At 44.3% G+C, this 15,823-nt stretch overlaps 1 protein-coding gene across 1 annotated transcript in view; it reads left to right on the top strand.

Moving 5' to 3' along the window:
- MTHFD1L (methylenetetrahydrofolate dehydrogenase (NADP+ dependent) 1 like) overlaps nucleotides 1–9,066 on the top strand; it is a 186,932-nt gene extending 177,866 nt beyond the window's left edge. The window contains exons 27-28 of the mRNA XM_055311580.1: nucleotides 1,782–1,902; nucleotides 8,699–9,066. Coding sequence (XP_055167555.1) covers nucleotides 1,782–1,871 — 90 coding nt within the window. The 3' untranslated portion in view covers nucleotides 1,872–1,902; nucleotides 8,699–9,066. The remainder of the gene's footprint in view (nucleotides 1–1,781; nucleotides 1,903–8,698) is intronic.
- Nucleotides 9,067–15,823: the final 6,757 nt, after the last annotated feature.

Genomic DNA, 15,823 nt, shown 5'->3' on the forward strand with positions numbered 1-15,823 from the left:
TTAGTGAGGCCAGCAGGTGCACGGATGTCCTCCCCGCCTGCTGCCCTGGAGGGAGGGAGAAGCAGCCCTGCCAGGGGTGAATCAGGCTTTCCTGTCCCCTTCCTCCTCACCACATCTAGCAGGGGGAGCCCCCTTCCCTGTGCTAAAGGAGGCCTCCTCGGCCACACTGTCCAAGTCGGCACATCTCAAACGGGAACGTGCACATGATTCACGTGGGAGTTGCTACAGTTGCAGATTCTGGCTCAGCAGGCCTAAGGTGGGTTCTGAGATTTGAAATTTCAAACAGGCTCACAGTGATGTCAATGCTACTGGTCCACAGACCGTACCTAGTACAGGCAGCAAGAGGGTGTCGCATCATGGACTGGGGTCAGGGGGTGGGTGGCGCATGGCAGAGAGGGATGTCCCAAGTCATTGCAGAAGGGATGCAGCAGGTAAGAGAGCTGAGCTCTGCTGCTGGGGGGAAGCGGTGCGTGGACCCTGGAGCTGTAAGGGCTAGCTATTTCACAGCCTCATCTCACTAGAATGTTCTCCAGCCAGGGCAGGCAGTTTTGCAAGACACAGCACTTAATCCTTGAAGAGCTAAGCTAAGCACAGTCCCAGGTGTCTTTTCTCCAAATGATTGCATGCAGCACTGCTTAACGAGCATCCTTTTTGTGAAAAGTGCAATATTAAAGCATAGTAGGAAATACTAAAATAATCAATGAAGACTAGATCATCCAGGAGCCTCACAATCTAGACCCTAGACCGTGTTTTAGTGTGTGAGTCACCGGAGGAATCAGCAGTTTTCCCCAGGATACCAAGGGTTTCTGGTTCAAGTGGGCAGAGATGTGCTTTGATAAACTCTGATCTGGACACACTGCCCCAGAGCAGCAAGGAGGGTAGGCCTGGTTTTAATCCTGTCTCCACTACTGACTTGCTGGATGCCCTTGAGCACATGCCTTTGTGCCTGAATGCCCTCTGTCCTATGGAAAATTGAGACTGAAATTAGTACCCACCTTCAAGGGTAGTAGGGGACTTAATTAAGTTATCCGTGTAAAAGCCATAGACTCATAGAGTGCCCCAGCAGTCGTGGTAGTTGTTCAACGAGTCATTTGAGGTGATAGGCATGCAGTCCAATTTCCCATTTTGCCACTCACAACCTGTGTGATCTTGGGCAAGTGGTTTAACCTCTGTAGACCTCAGCATCCTTCCTTGTAGCGTGGAAATAATAATCAAATTACCTACCTTGTAGGTTGTTGGGAGGGTAAAAAAAAAAAAAGAGAAACTTGGCATAGCGTCTAGTACAGAATAAGGGGTCAGTAAACATCGGTTACTGTTCTTACGGTGAGCAGAGCAGATGCCATCAGGACAACAGTTTCCAAACTGGCCTTGGAGAATTGTCGATTTTACAAAAATGTGTCTTGCAGGTGAGGAGGAGGCTGCTGTTCACTTCACCCACACTCCCTGGCCCCTTCAACCAAAGGGTCTCCACTTTTTTAAAGGTGTGATTTAGAAAGAAACGGTTTGAAAATCAGTCTCAGAGCTACGATGTGCTATGGGGCCATGGGGGGAGGTAAATGGTCTCCATTTCCAGGAAGTTGACATCTGCCATTTCTATTTCATTTCCTAAACAAAGATTGAAATAGCAGATGGCAAATTTAAAGAGCTACAGGTATGTCTGACCCGAAGTGATGGGAAGCTGAATTGAATTATGTAGGTAACGTTGGTCATTAGATGTACCGTGTTCGGAGTTCTCACTTTGCAGCATCTGCTGATATATCATATTCTGTTTTCTCCTCCAGATGAGCACCATGCCGGGGCTGCCAACCCGGCCCTGCTTCTATGATATAGATCTTGATACGGAAACGGAGCAAGTTAAAGGCTTGTTCTGAATGAACCCGACTTCCACAGATCCCAGTTCAGGTACGATGCTATGCTTTCTACTGGCTTTTTTTTTTCTTTCTTTTTTCCTTCCTTTCTTTTAGTTTTCCTTTATTTGGGTTTTCTAATATATCACCGGTCACAAAACACAGTCTGATAAGTCATTTCCTGACTTGGTTACTGTGAATTCCTACCTAATAAGAGCGTGACTCCAGTCACTCCTAGATGTGGATATGCAGTTAGATGGGCTCCAGTCCAGTGAAAGTCAAATCATTTCCCCTTTGAATACAGATTTATTTAAGGCATCTCTTGCCACAAAAAAAAAAGGAACCCTGTAAACTCATAAAAAGAATATTTCCAGAATTAAAGTTATACTGTGTCCCTCCTCATTCATGTGGATACAGTCTAAGAACACAACCCCTGCCCCACCCCACAGTAGATGCCCGGAACCACAGATCGTACTGAACACCGTGTATACCATCCTTTTGCCTATACATTACCTGCATGTGATAAAGGTTAGTTTTCAAATTAGGCACAGCAAGAGATTAACAATAACTGCTAATAAAAGAGAGCGGGTCATAGCAAAATGCTGTAATCAAAGTTATATGAATGTGGTCTTTCTCTCTCCCTCTCTCAAAATATTTTATTGTACTGCACTTGCCCTTCTTCATGTGATGATGTGAGATGATAAAATGACTATGGCTACATGATGAGGTGATGTGAGGGGAATGACGTAGGTGTCGTGACATAGCTCTAGGCTGCTATTGACTTTTTGACACTAAGTCAGGAGGATCATCTTCTTCCAAACCACGCTGATTGTTGGATAACTAAAACCATGGAAAGAGAATCCACAGATGGGGGGGACCCCAGTGTTTGCAGTCATTTTGAAAGGAGGAATCTGGATTTGTTCACTCTGTAGGGCTGCCATAACAGAGTAGACAGCTCAAAACCACAACACTTATTCTCCTGAAGTTTTAGAGGATAGAAACCTAAAGTTAGGGTGTCAGCCAAGTCATGCCCGCTCTGAGACTGGTAGACTTTTCCCAACCTCTAGTAGCTGCCAGTAGTCCTTGGTGTTCCTCGGCTACAGCCACGTCACTTCCACCTCCACCTCCGTGACCAAAGCATTCTCCCTATGTGCCTGTCTTCCCGTGGCATTCTCTTCTTGTAAGGACACCGGTCACATTGAATTAGGACCCACCTTACTGACTTTATCTGGGGATCAGGACATCCACATATCTGTTTGGGGACAATTTAACCCATAACACTCACAACTGTGGCACAGCAGATGGATTAGGCTCTTATACCACTGGAAAGACACATGAAGACGCACCTGGTTGTCTCACGCAGAGGACCCAGTGAGTCATAGGAAGGACAGAGCAGCAGAAATGAGACCCCTGGATGGCTCATGGCCCTCACAGTTTAAGGGGTCAGGGTTCAACTTGGAGCTCCCTTAGGCAGCCCACAGTGGGGGTCCCTGGGTCTTACTCATGTCTGCCCCTCAGTACTCCAGCCACAACCTCCTGGCTACTGTCCTCGCCTCCCTTCATGAAGAGAAATGACCACCCTCCTAATCATGCTCTCTGTAAACCCCATCAGCAGTTGTAAAGGCTTGAAGCAGTGTTTCTCCATCCCATATATCAAATGTGTCCTCACCATATTTGCAAAACACATTCCTTTTCCAAAACAGACCCGGTGCAGTCTCCCCACTCGCTCCTTTCCTGTTCCTTAGCCCAGCACCCCACCCCGCCTTCTGCCAGCATACCATGGGCCTGCCAGACGAGCTTCCTTGACCTAAAGACACTTACCTCCAGTTCCCTGAGTTATGGCCCTGAGCCAGGCCTCCAGGATTCTCACTTTTGTTGGTTTCACTACCAGTAGTCAACATGGGGAGACCGTTTCCTCTTTTTGTAAGTCTTTGTTGCTAAAACGCTGAAGACCTAGGCTACAATGAGAAAAGTAAGGGACCATACCTCTGTGAAATTACATTAACACAGGTGTGGAATTGTTTGGGTTGGGTCGTATGTGCCCATCACTGAGGAGTGGGGGCGATATCTAGCTTTAACCATAACCGCATTTCATATCTGCGTCAGTACTGGCAAAGAGATTCCACAAAATAAACTAAAAAAGACTAATTTAACAAAAAAGCCTGCACACAGAAGCCTTCGTAATGATGCTGTTTTGGTCTTTGGGGATAATTGTGCATTTCATGTCAAGAACCCATTGTGCCAAAAAAAAAAAAAGAACCCATTGTGCCATATTTCTGCCATTTGTCACTTTTTCCCAGTACCTAGTACAAGTGAGTATCATCCTTCGCCTCACGTAGATCGAGCTTTTCCTGCTTTGTGATCCATTTTCATTTGTTCTCCAAGTGGGTGATAAAAACCCAGTTATACCTCAGTTATCACAACTAAGACTCGGGTAATGTTGAGGGCTACATCCTTAGCTTTCTTATCACATACACTTAAATTGTTAGGTTTGTGTTCCCTAGCAAGCATTCCCCCGGATTTTATTTAAAGGCTGAGCAAGGGTTGGAGGTCAGCATCCCTTGGAAGCAGGTGCTGTCCCAAGAAGTTAGGTCCTTCCCCTGTGGTTGCGGAGCAGAGGTAGCTGCAGAGTGGCCCTGACTCACAGGCCTGCAAGCCTCTTTCTCCTGCTCAGCCCTGCCTCTCCTTCTGTAGCTGGCACAAGTCACTTTGCCATCCCCATCACACATCATGCTGGCATCAACCCAGCGAGATGAGTGCTTTTATTTCAGCGCCACGTAAACTGACCCAAGAAGGCCAGCAGCATGCTCAACTTGCACAGCTAATAAACACAAATGCCGAGACTTGGTCAGGATCTCCTTTCTCTACCTCACCCCACACTTTATGCCCAAACCAAAGGATGCCCTCTGCATCTCAGTCACAGAGTAAGTGAACTTTGAGCCATTCTAGAAGATGGTAACCAGTTATTTGCGCAGACCTATAATTTTGGGATCACTGGGTGATTTTATATATATATATATATATATATATATATATATATATATATATATATATATAACCAAAGATAACTATTTGGGCATTAAAAGCTATGACTTTGTCCAAGTTCTCTTCAATTCAAGTATAATAGGGCTGTCTCTCGTTGAACTCTCTCACTGAATGTCACTTTCCCTTCCTACTCCCTCATCCAGGGCTCCTCCCTGCTCCGTGAACTGCCCAATCCCGTTTCTAGGCTGGTTGGACAGTGGTTCAAAACCCCATCACTTGACCCTCCTTACACAACCTAAAATGGATCCAGTGTCACAGGAGCAAACCACGGTACAAAGCAGATATTCCTTCTCAAGGGCTCCCCAGGATCATGACCCCACAAACAGTCTCTCTGTCCTGTGCCCTCACACGTAGGGCAGTCCAGGAGCACCTCCACTAACAGAGAGGTCTGTGGCTAGTAAACGTACAAAAAATTAAAATGTTAACACTTGGGTGATAGTCCACTTAGACATTTGGGCAACAGAAAAGGAAATGTCTGGCTGGTTGCTCTGCTCCCACAGCAGTCAGATTCCAGATAGTTCCATGCACTCAGCTGCAGAGCAGCACGCTCGTTATACTTTGTGGCACGTGTTGCAGACGTGAGCCACATGGAAGACTGCACTCCGTTGACGACTGTTTCTTTCTTTCTACTTCCTCCCTCTTCCTGCTTACTTCACCCTCTAGGGAATAGTGTGAGACTTCATATGAACAGGAGATGCCAGGAAATCACCAGAATGTGAGCTCTTGCTCCTTGCCAGGGCTTCCCTGTGGTGCTTTCACTATTGTTCGAAGAAGAGCATGATTCATTCTTCTGGATGGCACCAAACAGAACTAATTAAAATAAGTTGTTTGTCCCAATGAAACTGATCCTGCCACATTACTCTTCAGTCTTTTATTTGCAGATGGTTGGAGTTGGGGCTTTGATTTCCCCCCACCACCACCACCCTTTTGGTTTCTCATTCTGAACCTTTCTCATATTTCTGAGCCTCAGCAGGCTTCAGATGGACAATAAAGTCTGGCAGATTTCCTGAAGAATGCAAAGACTCCCTTACTTCGTCTTGATGTGCAGTTATGTTGAGTGCATCAGATTGACTCGAGTCCTGCTTTAATGTTATTACCAAAAGAAGTTTTTCTTGAACTGCACATACAAAAAAAAAAGAATATAATACCAGCTCACTTCTTCCCTAAGCTGCCTGTGAGCAGAAATTTTCAGTGATATTTAATAATCATAAATGGATTAATCTTAATCTTGAGAGTGTGGTTGCTGCCTGCAGCCCTTCTGCGGTCAGGGTTTGTCATTCCCAGTTGGCAAACCACAAGGTTTCAGGGTTCCCATGGTAGCACCTGGGCTCTGTGACTTGGGTCTTTTTCTTTTTTTAATTTTGTTTTTTTTTTTTTTTTTTTTTTTATGATAGTCACACAGAATGAGAGAGAGAGAGGCAGAGACACAGGCAGAGGGAGAAGCAGGCTCCATGCACCCGGAGCCCTACGTGGGATTCGATCCTGGGTCTCCAGGATCGCGCCCTGGGCCAAAGGCGGGCGCTAAACCGCTGCACCACCCAGGGATCCCGACTTGGGTCTTTTTCTTTTCTTTTTAATTTAAATTTGAGTTAGTAAACATATAGTGTGATCTTGGTTTCTCGAGTAGAATTCAGTGATTCATCACTTACATAAAACACCCAGTGATCATTAAAACTGTCTTTTCAAGGAACAGCTCAGGGATCCCTGGGTGGCTCAGCGGTTTAGTGCCTGCCTTCAGCCTAGGGTATGATCCTGGAGTCCTGGGATCAAGTCCCACGTCAGGCTCCCTGCACGGAGCCTGCTTCTGCCTCTGCTTCTATCTCTACCTCTGTGTGTGTGTGTGTGTGTGTGTGTGTCGTGAATAAATAAATAAAATCTTCAGGGAACAAAAAAAAAAAAACATCTTCAAGGAACAGCTCAGAAACTGTTGATTGTCATTAAACTCCAAGAAAAAGGTCAGTGAGTACATCACCTCAAGCCATCCTTAGAGTACACAATTAGAAGCCCAAACCACTTAAATAAAAGATGATGGTGACTAAATCTAAAGATGCCCTCTTTAACATCTCATTGACATCTGAAAGGTGGTAATAATCAAATCTCTCCTATCTAACTAAAATGGAATATTTTGAAGTTTAACAATTGGGAAATTCTTAACTCCCTTTCAAAGAAACTTTTTTGGGGATGTCTGGGTGGCTCAGACGGTTAAGCATCCGATTCTTGATTTAAGCTCAGGTAATGATCTCAGAGTGCTGAGATCAAGTCTGCATTGGGTTCCACCGTGGGCATGAAGCCTGCTTAAGATTCTCTCTCCCTCTGTCTCCCCACTGCTCACACGTGTGTGTGTGTGTGTGTGTGTGTGTGTGTGTGTGTGTGCACATTCTCTCTCTCTCACCCCTTCCCCTCAAAAAAAAAAGAAGAAAAAAAACTTGTTTGGGCACTTTGGTTTCTTACCAGTCCCATACCAAGATAGAATGTTTCATATATTCTGTCTTCATAAAATTCTGATATTGGGTTTGGTTTTTTTTATGAATAACTAGATAACAATAAACAGCTGATTCCTTTTTAAATTCTCACCATAGCTATTGCATTTCCAATTCGTAAAATCTATATTCAGACTTTCTGTACTTGTACCAACACTCTGACTCTTCTTAAAATGTGGAACCACATACTCTAAGCCCCACAAAACCCCTGGATACTAAGGTCACGTGGCTAACCAGCTGGTCTTCCATGCATCTCACGTTTGAAAGGTCTTTCCAGACTTGCCCTCCTGGGGTTATTTCCAGGCCACTAAGCCCACCCTCATCCCCCTTACCCTCCTTCCCTCCTCACAAGTCACCGAGCCTCAGGTCTAGGATCATCAGAGCCACCAAGTGACGCTGGCCACCTCTCTGAAGGGGTGAGGTCTGCACCAGGCAATCTCCTTTCGTAATCTCAAAAATATTTTTTTGTTGTTAATGATTATGCTTGCAGTGCTTCTGTCTTCTCTTTACTTCCCTGACGTGAATCAGGTGCCAGGGGAGTGTTCTGAGTCCCTTGTCTTCATCACTGTCTTCTGTTCTGAAGCTAAGTAAGCATCCTTTCTGGCTCCAGACCCCTCGCTCATCTGTGGGAGGCTGACTCACTGTATTCCAGCCAAGTGTGAACTCCTGGCCCAGCAGATAAATTCTTCCATGCACAAATTCAGGTTAAAGTCCAAATCCTTGCCTTTATATTTCTTCTGCAGTGATGAACACATATATTCTGGAAATGAGGTGTTTGTTCTTTCTAAAATGTTGTTCGTTCACTTCTCTAAGAGATTGCAGGTCCAGCAGTGTCCGAGAGTCTTAATATTCCTTGAGAGAAAACAGCAAAGCTTTAACATCAGTAAGAAGGCCCAGATCTCCTCCCTTCTATTCGTGCCCTAAATGCATTTTTCAGACCTGCTTTCTGTGCCTACTATAAAAGAGAAACCAAAATCAAAGACGACAGGATTCCTAATCTAAAATCCTGAGTGTTCTCACTCAGCAGGATCCTAGAGACTGTGGAGCCCAAATTTAGAATCTTGGAATTTCTGCTTGATGTTTTCAGAGGTTCAGAGCGCTGCCTGCAGGGTCATGCTGACTCGGTCCCAGAGTGATGCGGAATCGAATTCTCCACTGCTTTTAAAAGATTCCAGATAGGGATCCCAGCCTCGTCTTGGGAATAGAATTGCTTATCTGCTGTTGAATTTTCTTATAGTCTCCGGCTTTTTTAGAACTCTATTAACAGTTTAACACCATAGAGTAAAACGCTGCTCTTAAACCCCTGAAACATGTTTTGTGTCCCAGGCTCCCAAAATGCAGACAACTCCTCGCCTTTTGCTGCTGTTGGAGAAGAAAGCGAATCTGAAATATGCTTCTTGCGCAACGCGGGAGAAATGGGGAAACAGGCCAAAGATGTATTCTTCGTTCAAGACCGAATTCTGTGTGCAACCGAGTACAGTGTCCGGTGGAAGGACCTCCACCGGGTTTGAAAGCAACTAATTTATTTTCCATTTCAGCAGAGTTTACATTATTTCCCACTGCTTACACTTGAGAATGTTTATTTTACGAGGACTAAGGGATTAAGAGAGCGCGAACGAAAAGGTAGCATCTTCTACTCTGGAGTTTTCTATGTTGTCTTTGAACTGCAAATAAACATGTATCTAGAAAACCAACCAGTAAGTTTTTCCATGCCAGATAAAACTCTCTGCTCTCTAGAGATAACTGTTCACACTGGGGTTGTGACCCGACACTGATTTTCTAGAAAATTGTGAATGCAACCAGGGCTTTGTAAACCCAACAAGAAAGAATTCTCGCTCACACAGACACACACACACAAATACATGGTCCATTGTGACATCGTCTGACTGCCAGACAAGTCGTAATATACTGTAGAACAAAGTGCATTTTATATCCAGAACTGTTTTTCAGTGCCAGTGAAGTTTACATCACTTAACATAGAAACTAATGGGTTGATGCTCATTTCTTCCCCCAATGAACGAATCTCAGTGGCCATTAAGCTTTCAAAGGCCTGTAGGGCAAAGGAAGGAGACTCTGAAAGGTCAGGTGTTTGGCAAATGTTTTTCCATTTGTCCAACCCTTCATCCATAGGGGAGAACGTTCTATGGCCTGTACCCACTTCCCGGGAGTTGCTGACCCTTTTTTGTTAACATTTTTTCCTACAGTAACATAAAATTATATAAAAGTTAAGACAAAACCTAGGATTCAGGAAAAAACAAGAAGTGATTGTCCTCTAAGCTGTGTAAGTAAAATAGTCACCATAAATATCCTAAATGTCCCGCAGGCACATCCTGCAGGAGACCTCACCACCGGATCTTTCCTGTGGTCCTTGCACAACACCCTTCAGTGACCCTGCTCATTAGTTGCTCTGCCCAGAATGTGTCCTTATGCACATTTCATTTGTTCCGAAACATAGCTTAATAACTAGAGAGCCTCCCCACACAAAGACTGGGTCTCGAGAATGATCTTGCTTGGTGTTTCTGAAGAGTGTGTGGCACACACCCCCTCCCCGCCCTTTACCTGGGAGTACACCTCTCCAAACACACAGTCAGCTAGTGGCCTCCCTATCTAACTCTTCTGAGATCTGAACAGTAAACGTGTTCTCCGTGCGAGGCCCTCAGTAAGCAGTCTTGTTCATGAGTTCGTTTTTGAGCAGTTGCCTTCTGTTATTTGACTTCTTATAATTTCCCTCTGCTATTCAGTTTCATTTTCCATTTTTGTAAGTGTCTTAGAAAATATATTTTTAGAAACTTATATTCCAAGGGCTTTAGACCAGAGACTTCTTTCCTTACCTCCTTCCACCAGACACTTCGCCAGCTCATCGAAAAGAAAAAAATAGAAGCGTCCCGCACACAGATGTGGAAGAGCTTTTCAAACACTCCCAGTGAAGGACCTGTAACCCAAGTATTGCTGCACCCCAAACTCTTTTCCCCATTGTGTGGCCTCATTTACCTCCCCTAGATGTCCTGCCTATGCGCTCTGATGGATTTGTCTTCTCACCTGCTACAGTGCCCTCATGCCGAGTGATTAGCAGCCTCCACTGACAAGAAAGGGCTGCAGCAGGTTCATCAGTGGGCTTACCAACTCAATGACTTGAGGCATTCATGGACTGGAGGTGTTATTTTAGGGAAGAGCTCGTTATCTCCCATTTGTTCTGAGGCCAAGGCATAAGGAAAAGCAATCCTACCACCTTTGACCTGGTGGATTTAAGTGAGAAGACTTCCCCGGGAGTACAGATCCTGATTTCTCTCTGCCTCTAATTGTAATGTGAGAAACCACTTACCAGAAATGGCAGGGGACCCTGGTGACACCCTGGCACAGACAAGCGGGCTTGCTCCCTCTGCTTTCAGGCCTGTAGCAGCAACCTTTGCAAAGGTTAAGACCCAGACCAGAAGAAGCCTCTAAAAGCAACCAGGGGAACACACCGCGGGGGGGGGGGGGAGGGGGGGGGATTAACTGCTAATGAGGGAGAGAGGAATGCGGACTCCGGAAAATAGCAGCAAGGCAATTAGCCAATCCATTCATTAGTATTCTTTTTATTCTTCTATTTCTGGGGTTATTTTGTTTGTTTTAACTAGAATGTGCTGACCCCATTAAAACAATATATGAGTATTCCTCACAACAGATATCCTCAGGTCTGACATTAGCCAGATTTTTTGTTGTTAATTGTTTTTTAATATATAATTTACACATTCCCATAAATAAGAAGGTATATGACATTTACCTTATTTATTCCAGAAAAATCTGCATACACATTCTTGTCCATTGCTTTTACATAAATATATATGTACATGGGGGTACAAGTTAACTAATAATACGTGCACTTTCTAGCATTTGTTACGAACCTAGAATACCTTTCTATTGAAGTTGACTACTGTGGCAGACCAGTTGGTTAGTAAACAGACCTTCATGTGGTTCCTTAAACTCTAAAAGGCAAACACATACACACACCCCCGCAAAGAAGCTTTTCTATAGCTACACTTTAAACAGGGGAGAACAGACTAGAATTCAGGATTCCACAAACTTGAATGGAGGAAAAGAATTTCCATCTTTGTTTTTACTATCCTCTAACTGATATAGCAATTCCTTCAATTATGAATGTTGACAACAAACCACAGCAGTAAAACAGTACCTGTGTCTGCCACCAAGAGAAATCACTGATATTTTAATGTTACATTCCACTTACTGCAGATATTCAGAGTAGCATTGATGCTCCCCATGAGCTCAAAATGATGGCTACTAGACCAGCCACCACCTTGTTACATCACGTGTAAAAAAAGAGCCACATACATTGCTATCAGCAAATTTGATTACCTTCCCAATATTTTAATAATCACATTTCACTCTCATCGGCTTGCTTTATAAACTCATACGTGGCATTTAAAACATTATTCTGAGGAGTGGTGTACAGATTTCACTGCACTGTTGACTGGATCCATGCCACAATAAAGGTTATGATGTAATTCTAACAGCCTAAATCCTGGTTCTATGGCAGCATTGCACTGCTCTTGGATGTTGATGCGTCTACATTTGTGTCCCAGGTCATTCCTGAGAGTCTCTCCTCCATCCAGGGCTCCTGGTCTGAATCTGAAGATTCTTGTTCTGGAAGTGGTACAGGCAATATAAAAGAAGCCTAATACAGATGATATAAATGAAGCTCTGGAAACTGCAGTGTCATGTCAGTGTAAGAAAAGGAAATGAACAGGGATGCCTGGGTGGCTCAGTGGTTGAGCACCTGCCTTCGGCCCAGGCATGATCCTGGAGTCCTGGAATCAAGTCCCACATTGGGCTTCCTGCATGGAGCCTGCTTCTGCTTCTGCCTGTGTCTCTGCCTCTCTCTCTCTCTCTCTCTCTCTCTCTCTCTCTCTCTCTGTGTGTGTGTGTGTGTGTGTCTCGTGAATGAATGAATAAATAAATAATAAAATGTTTAAAAAGAAAAAAAAAAAAAGAAAAGGAAATGAACATACAAGTTCCACGACTGAAGGACTCATATTATGGCATTCCCCACCATATCCCTAATCCATAGAAATTGTGGGGTGGATTTTATGGCCTAGATGGATTGCCCTGAGACCCCAGATCATAATTAGGACCACTCTTAAAAGGAAGCCTTCATGTTCAGATTTAGCTATTGGTCAGTTAGATTTGGTTTGACATCAAGCCATTATCCATCAAGAGGTCTGCAACATTTCTGCTAAAGCCCGTAAACTTCTTGAGAGCAAGCCAGTGTCCACAACCCTGGGCAGATAACCATCGGTGATTGGAGCTGGGATGCAGCTAAATAGCCAGTGTCCCCCTACTGGACAGCTATTCATGCAATGTGACCTACGGATGCATTATGTTTTGAACGTGCACTAAAATAACCATAGATTCAAGAGACTATTCTTTGGATAGTCTTAATGATTACTGCTGGGCATACAGACCTCAGTCAAATGGTTGTTTCTTTCTTTTTTTTTTTAATAAATTAATTTTTATTGGTGTTCAATTTACCAACATACAGAATAACACCCAGTGCTCATCCCGTCAAGTGTCCCCCTCAGTGCCCGTCACCCATTCACCCCCACCCCCCACCCTCCTCCCCCTCCACCACCCCTAGTTCGTTTCCCAGAGTTAGAAGTCTTGGGATCCCTGGGTGGCGCAGCGATTTGGCGCCTGCCTTTGGCCCAGGGCGCGATCCTGGAGACCTGGGATCGAATCCCACATCGGGCTCCCGGTGCATGGAGCCTGCTTCTCCCTCTGCCTGTGTCTCTGCCTCTCTCTCTCTCTCTGTGACTATCATAAATAAATTTAAAAAAAAAATTAAAAAAAAGTCTTTATGTTCTGTGTCCCTTTCTGATATTTCCCCACACATTTCTTCTCCCTTCCCTTATATTCCCTTTCACTATTATTCATATTCCCCAAATGAATGAGAACATACACTGTTTGTCTTTCTCCGATTGACTTACTTCACTCAGCATAATACCCTCCAGGTCCATCCACGTTGAAGCAAATGGTGGGTATTTGTCGTTTCTAATGGCTGAGGAATATTCCATTGTATACATAAACCACATCTTCTTTATCCATTCATCTTTCGATGGGCACCGAGGCTCCTTCCACAGTTTGGCTATTGTGGACATTGCTGCTAGAAACATCGGGGTGCAGGTGTCCCGGCGTTTCATTGCATCTGAATCTTTGGGGTAAATCCCTAACAGTGCAATTGCTGGGTCATAGGGCAGGTCTATTTTTAACTCTTTGAGGAACCTCCACACATTTTTCCAGAGGGGCTGCACCAGTTCACATTCCCACCAACAGTGTAAGGGGTTCCCTTTTCTCCGCATCCTCTCCAACATTTGTTGTTTCCTGTCTTGTTAATGTTCCCCATTCTCACTGGTGTGAGGTGGTATCTCATTGTGGTTTTGATCTGTATTTCCCTGATGGCAAGTGATGCAGAGCATTTTCTCATGTGCATGTTGGCCATGTCTATGTCTTCCTCTGTGAGATTTCTCTTCATGTCCTTTGCCCATTTCATGATTGGATTGTTTGTTTCTTTGCTGTTGAGTTTAATAAGTTCTTTATAGATTTTGGAAACTAGCCCTTTATCTGATATGTTATTTGCAAATATCTTCTCCCATTCTGTAGGTTGTCTTTTAGTTCTGTTGACTGTATCCTTTGCTGTGCAAAAGCTTCTTATCTTGATGAAGTCCCAATAGTTCATTTTTGCTTTTGCTTCTTTTGCTTTCGTGGATGTATCTTGCAAGAAGTTACTGTGGCCAAGTTCAAAAAGGGTGTTGCCTGTGTTCTCCTCTAGGATTTTGATGGAATCTTGTCTCACATTTCGATCTTTCATCCATTTTGAGTTTATCTTTGTGTATGGTGCAAGAGAGTGGTCTAGTTTCATTCTTCTGCATGTGGATGTCCAATTTTCCCAGCACCATTTATTGAAGAGACTGTCTTTCTTCCAGTGGATCGTCTTTCCTCCTTTATCGAATATTAGTTGACCATAAAGTTCAGGTCCACTTCTGGGTTCTCTATTCTGTTCCATTGATCTATGTCAAATGGTTGTTTCTAAGACAAAAGGTGGATGTCATGAACCAAAAGAATGGGGAAAACACTTGATAAAGTGAGACCGTGTCATTGAGCCTTCAGCAGGAGACCAAAAAAAGAATGAAATTCTTCCCGTGATCTCAGTCTTACCATTGTGGAAAGTCATCCCAGGTCATCTAATGCTCACTCCTCTCTGCTGCATAAGCTCTGGGGTAGGCCCGTAAGGGCCCAAAGGCCCTTATGCAGGACCTCTCCAGGCCCGAAGTATGGTCTCCTGACCTAGCATTGCTTCCCAGAGTCCCAGGCCACGGGTGTGCCCTTTCAGCTATAATTTTTCATGGAGCAGCACTTTGACTGGCTACATCTAGTGTAATCAAGGTAAGCTAAGTGCGTAGGAACTAGTTGAATGCAGAAATCCTCTCTGGACAATTAACAGACTCCAAAGCATTTAGGCTACTTTTATAGGTGTTTGGTTCTATTTTGTTTTGTTTTCTAACTGATCCCAGGACTATCTGCATTAAAACTACCTGAGATTAAAAATGCAGATCCCTGTCTCCATTTAAATCTAATAAATTGGACTCTCTTGAGTCCTGAGAATCCATATTTTGACAAGTTCACTAAATTTTTCTCCTGCATACTAAAGTTTAAAAATAAACCGCAAATCCACATTTGCATCACCATTGTACCTAGCACAATGTTTAACAGGTAGACAAAGCTAAACAAATACTTGAAACAATGAGTAGGGGCTCCTGGGTGGCTCAGTGGTTGAGCATCTGCCTTCAGCTCAGGTCTGGATCCCGGGGTCCTGGGGTTGAGTCCCACATCAGGCTCCCCACAGGGAGCCTGCTTCTCCCTCTGCCTGTGTCTCTGCCTCTCTCTGTGTGTCTCTTATGAATAAATAAATCTTAAAAAAAAAAAAAAAAAGAATGAATGAATGAGTAAATATTTATAGCCAGCAAGCTCCTGGCCCTCTGTGGCCCCACCTGGGTGTTAGGCATCACCATTACATCCTCTCGATTCCTGATACCCCTTCAGAGCCAAGGAATTCAATGTTTTTTCTCGAATTTCTTCCCTGCCTTACTCAGCTTTGGCCTCTCAAGCTCCCCAAGCATCTCAAGTGTAATCCTGACACCATCTTGGCAACCATAGACCCTTAGGAAGGCTCAGTGGACAATGAATAAGTGTATGGGGTGGGTCAAATTCAGATCTCCCATCCAAATCTTGTCTAACAGTCCAGATATGTTGAGCAAGGCTCACACCATGCTCAGGGGGTTGAGGAAGACAGTTGGGCTGAGGGAGAGGAGGCAGTGAAAAGATCCCAGAAGCCACTAGAAGTACTTGGAGGGACGGGGTGGGGGGTTGGGGGGGAAGCAGGAGCACCTGCAAATGGCT

This window comes from Nyctereutes procyonoides, unplaced genomic scaffold, assembly GCF_905146905.1.
Source record: "Nyctereutes procyonoides isolate TBG_1078 unplaced genomic scaffold, NYPRO_anot_genome, whole genome shotgun sequence".
NCBI classification, from domain to species: domain Eukaryota; kingdom Metazoa; phylum Chordata; class Mammalia; order Carnivora; family Canidae; genus Nyctereutes; species Nyctereutes procyonoides.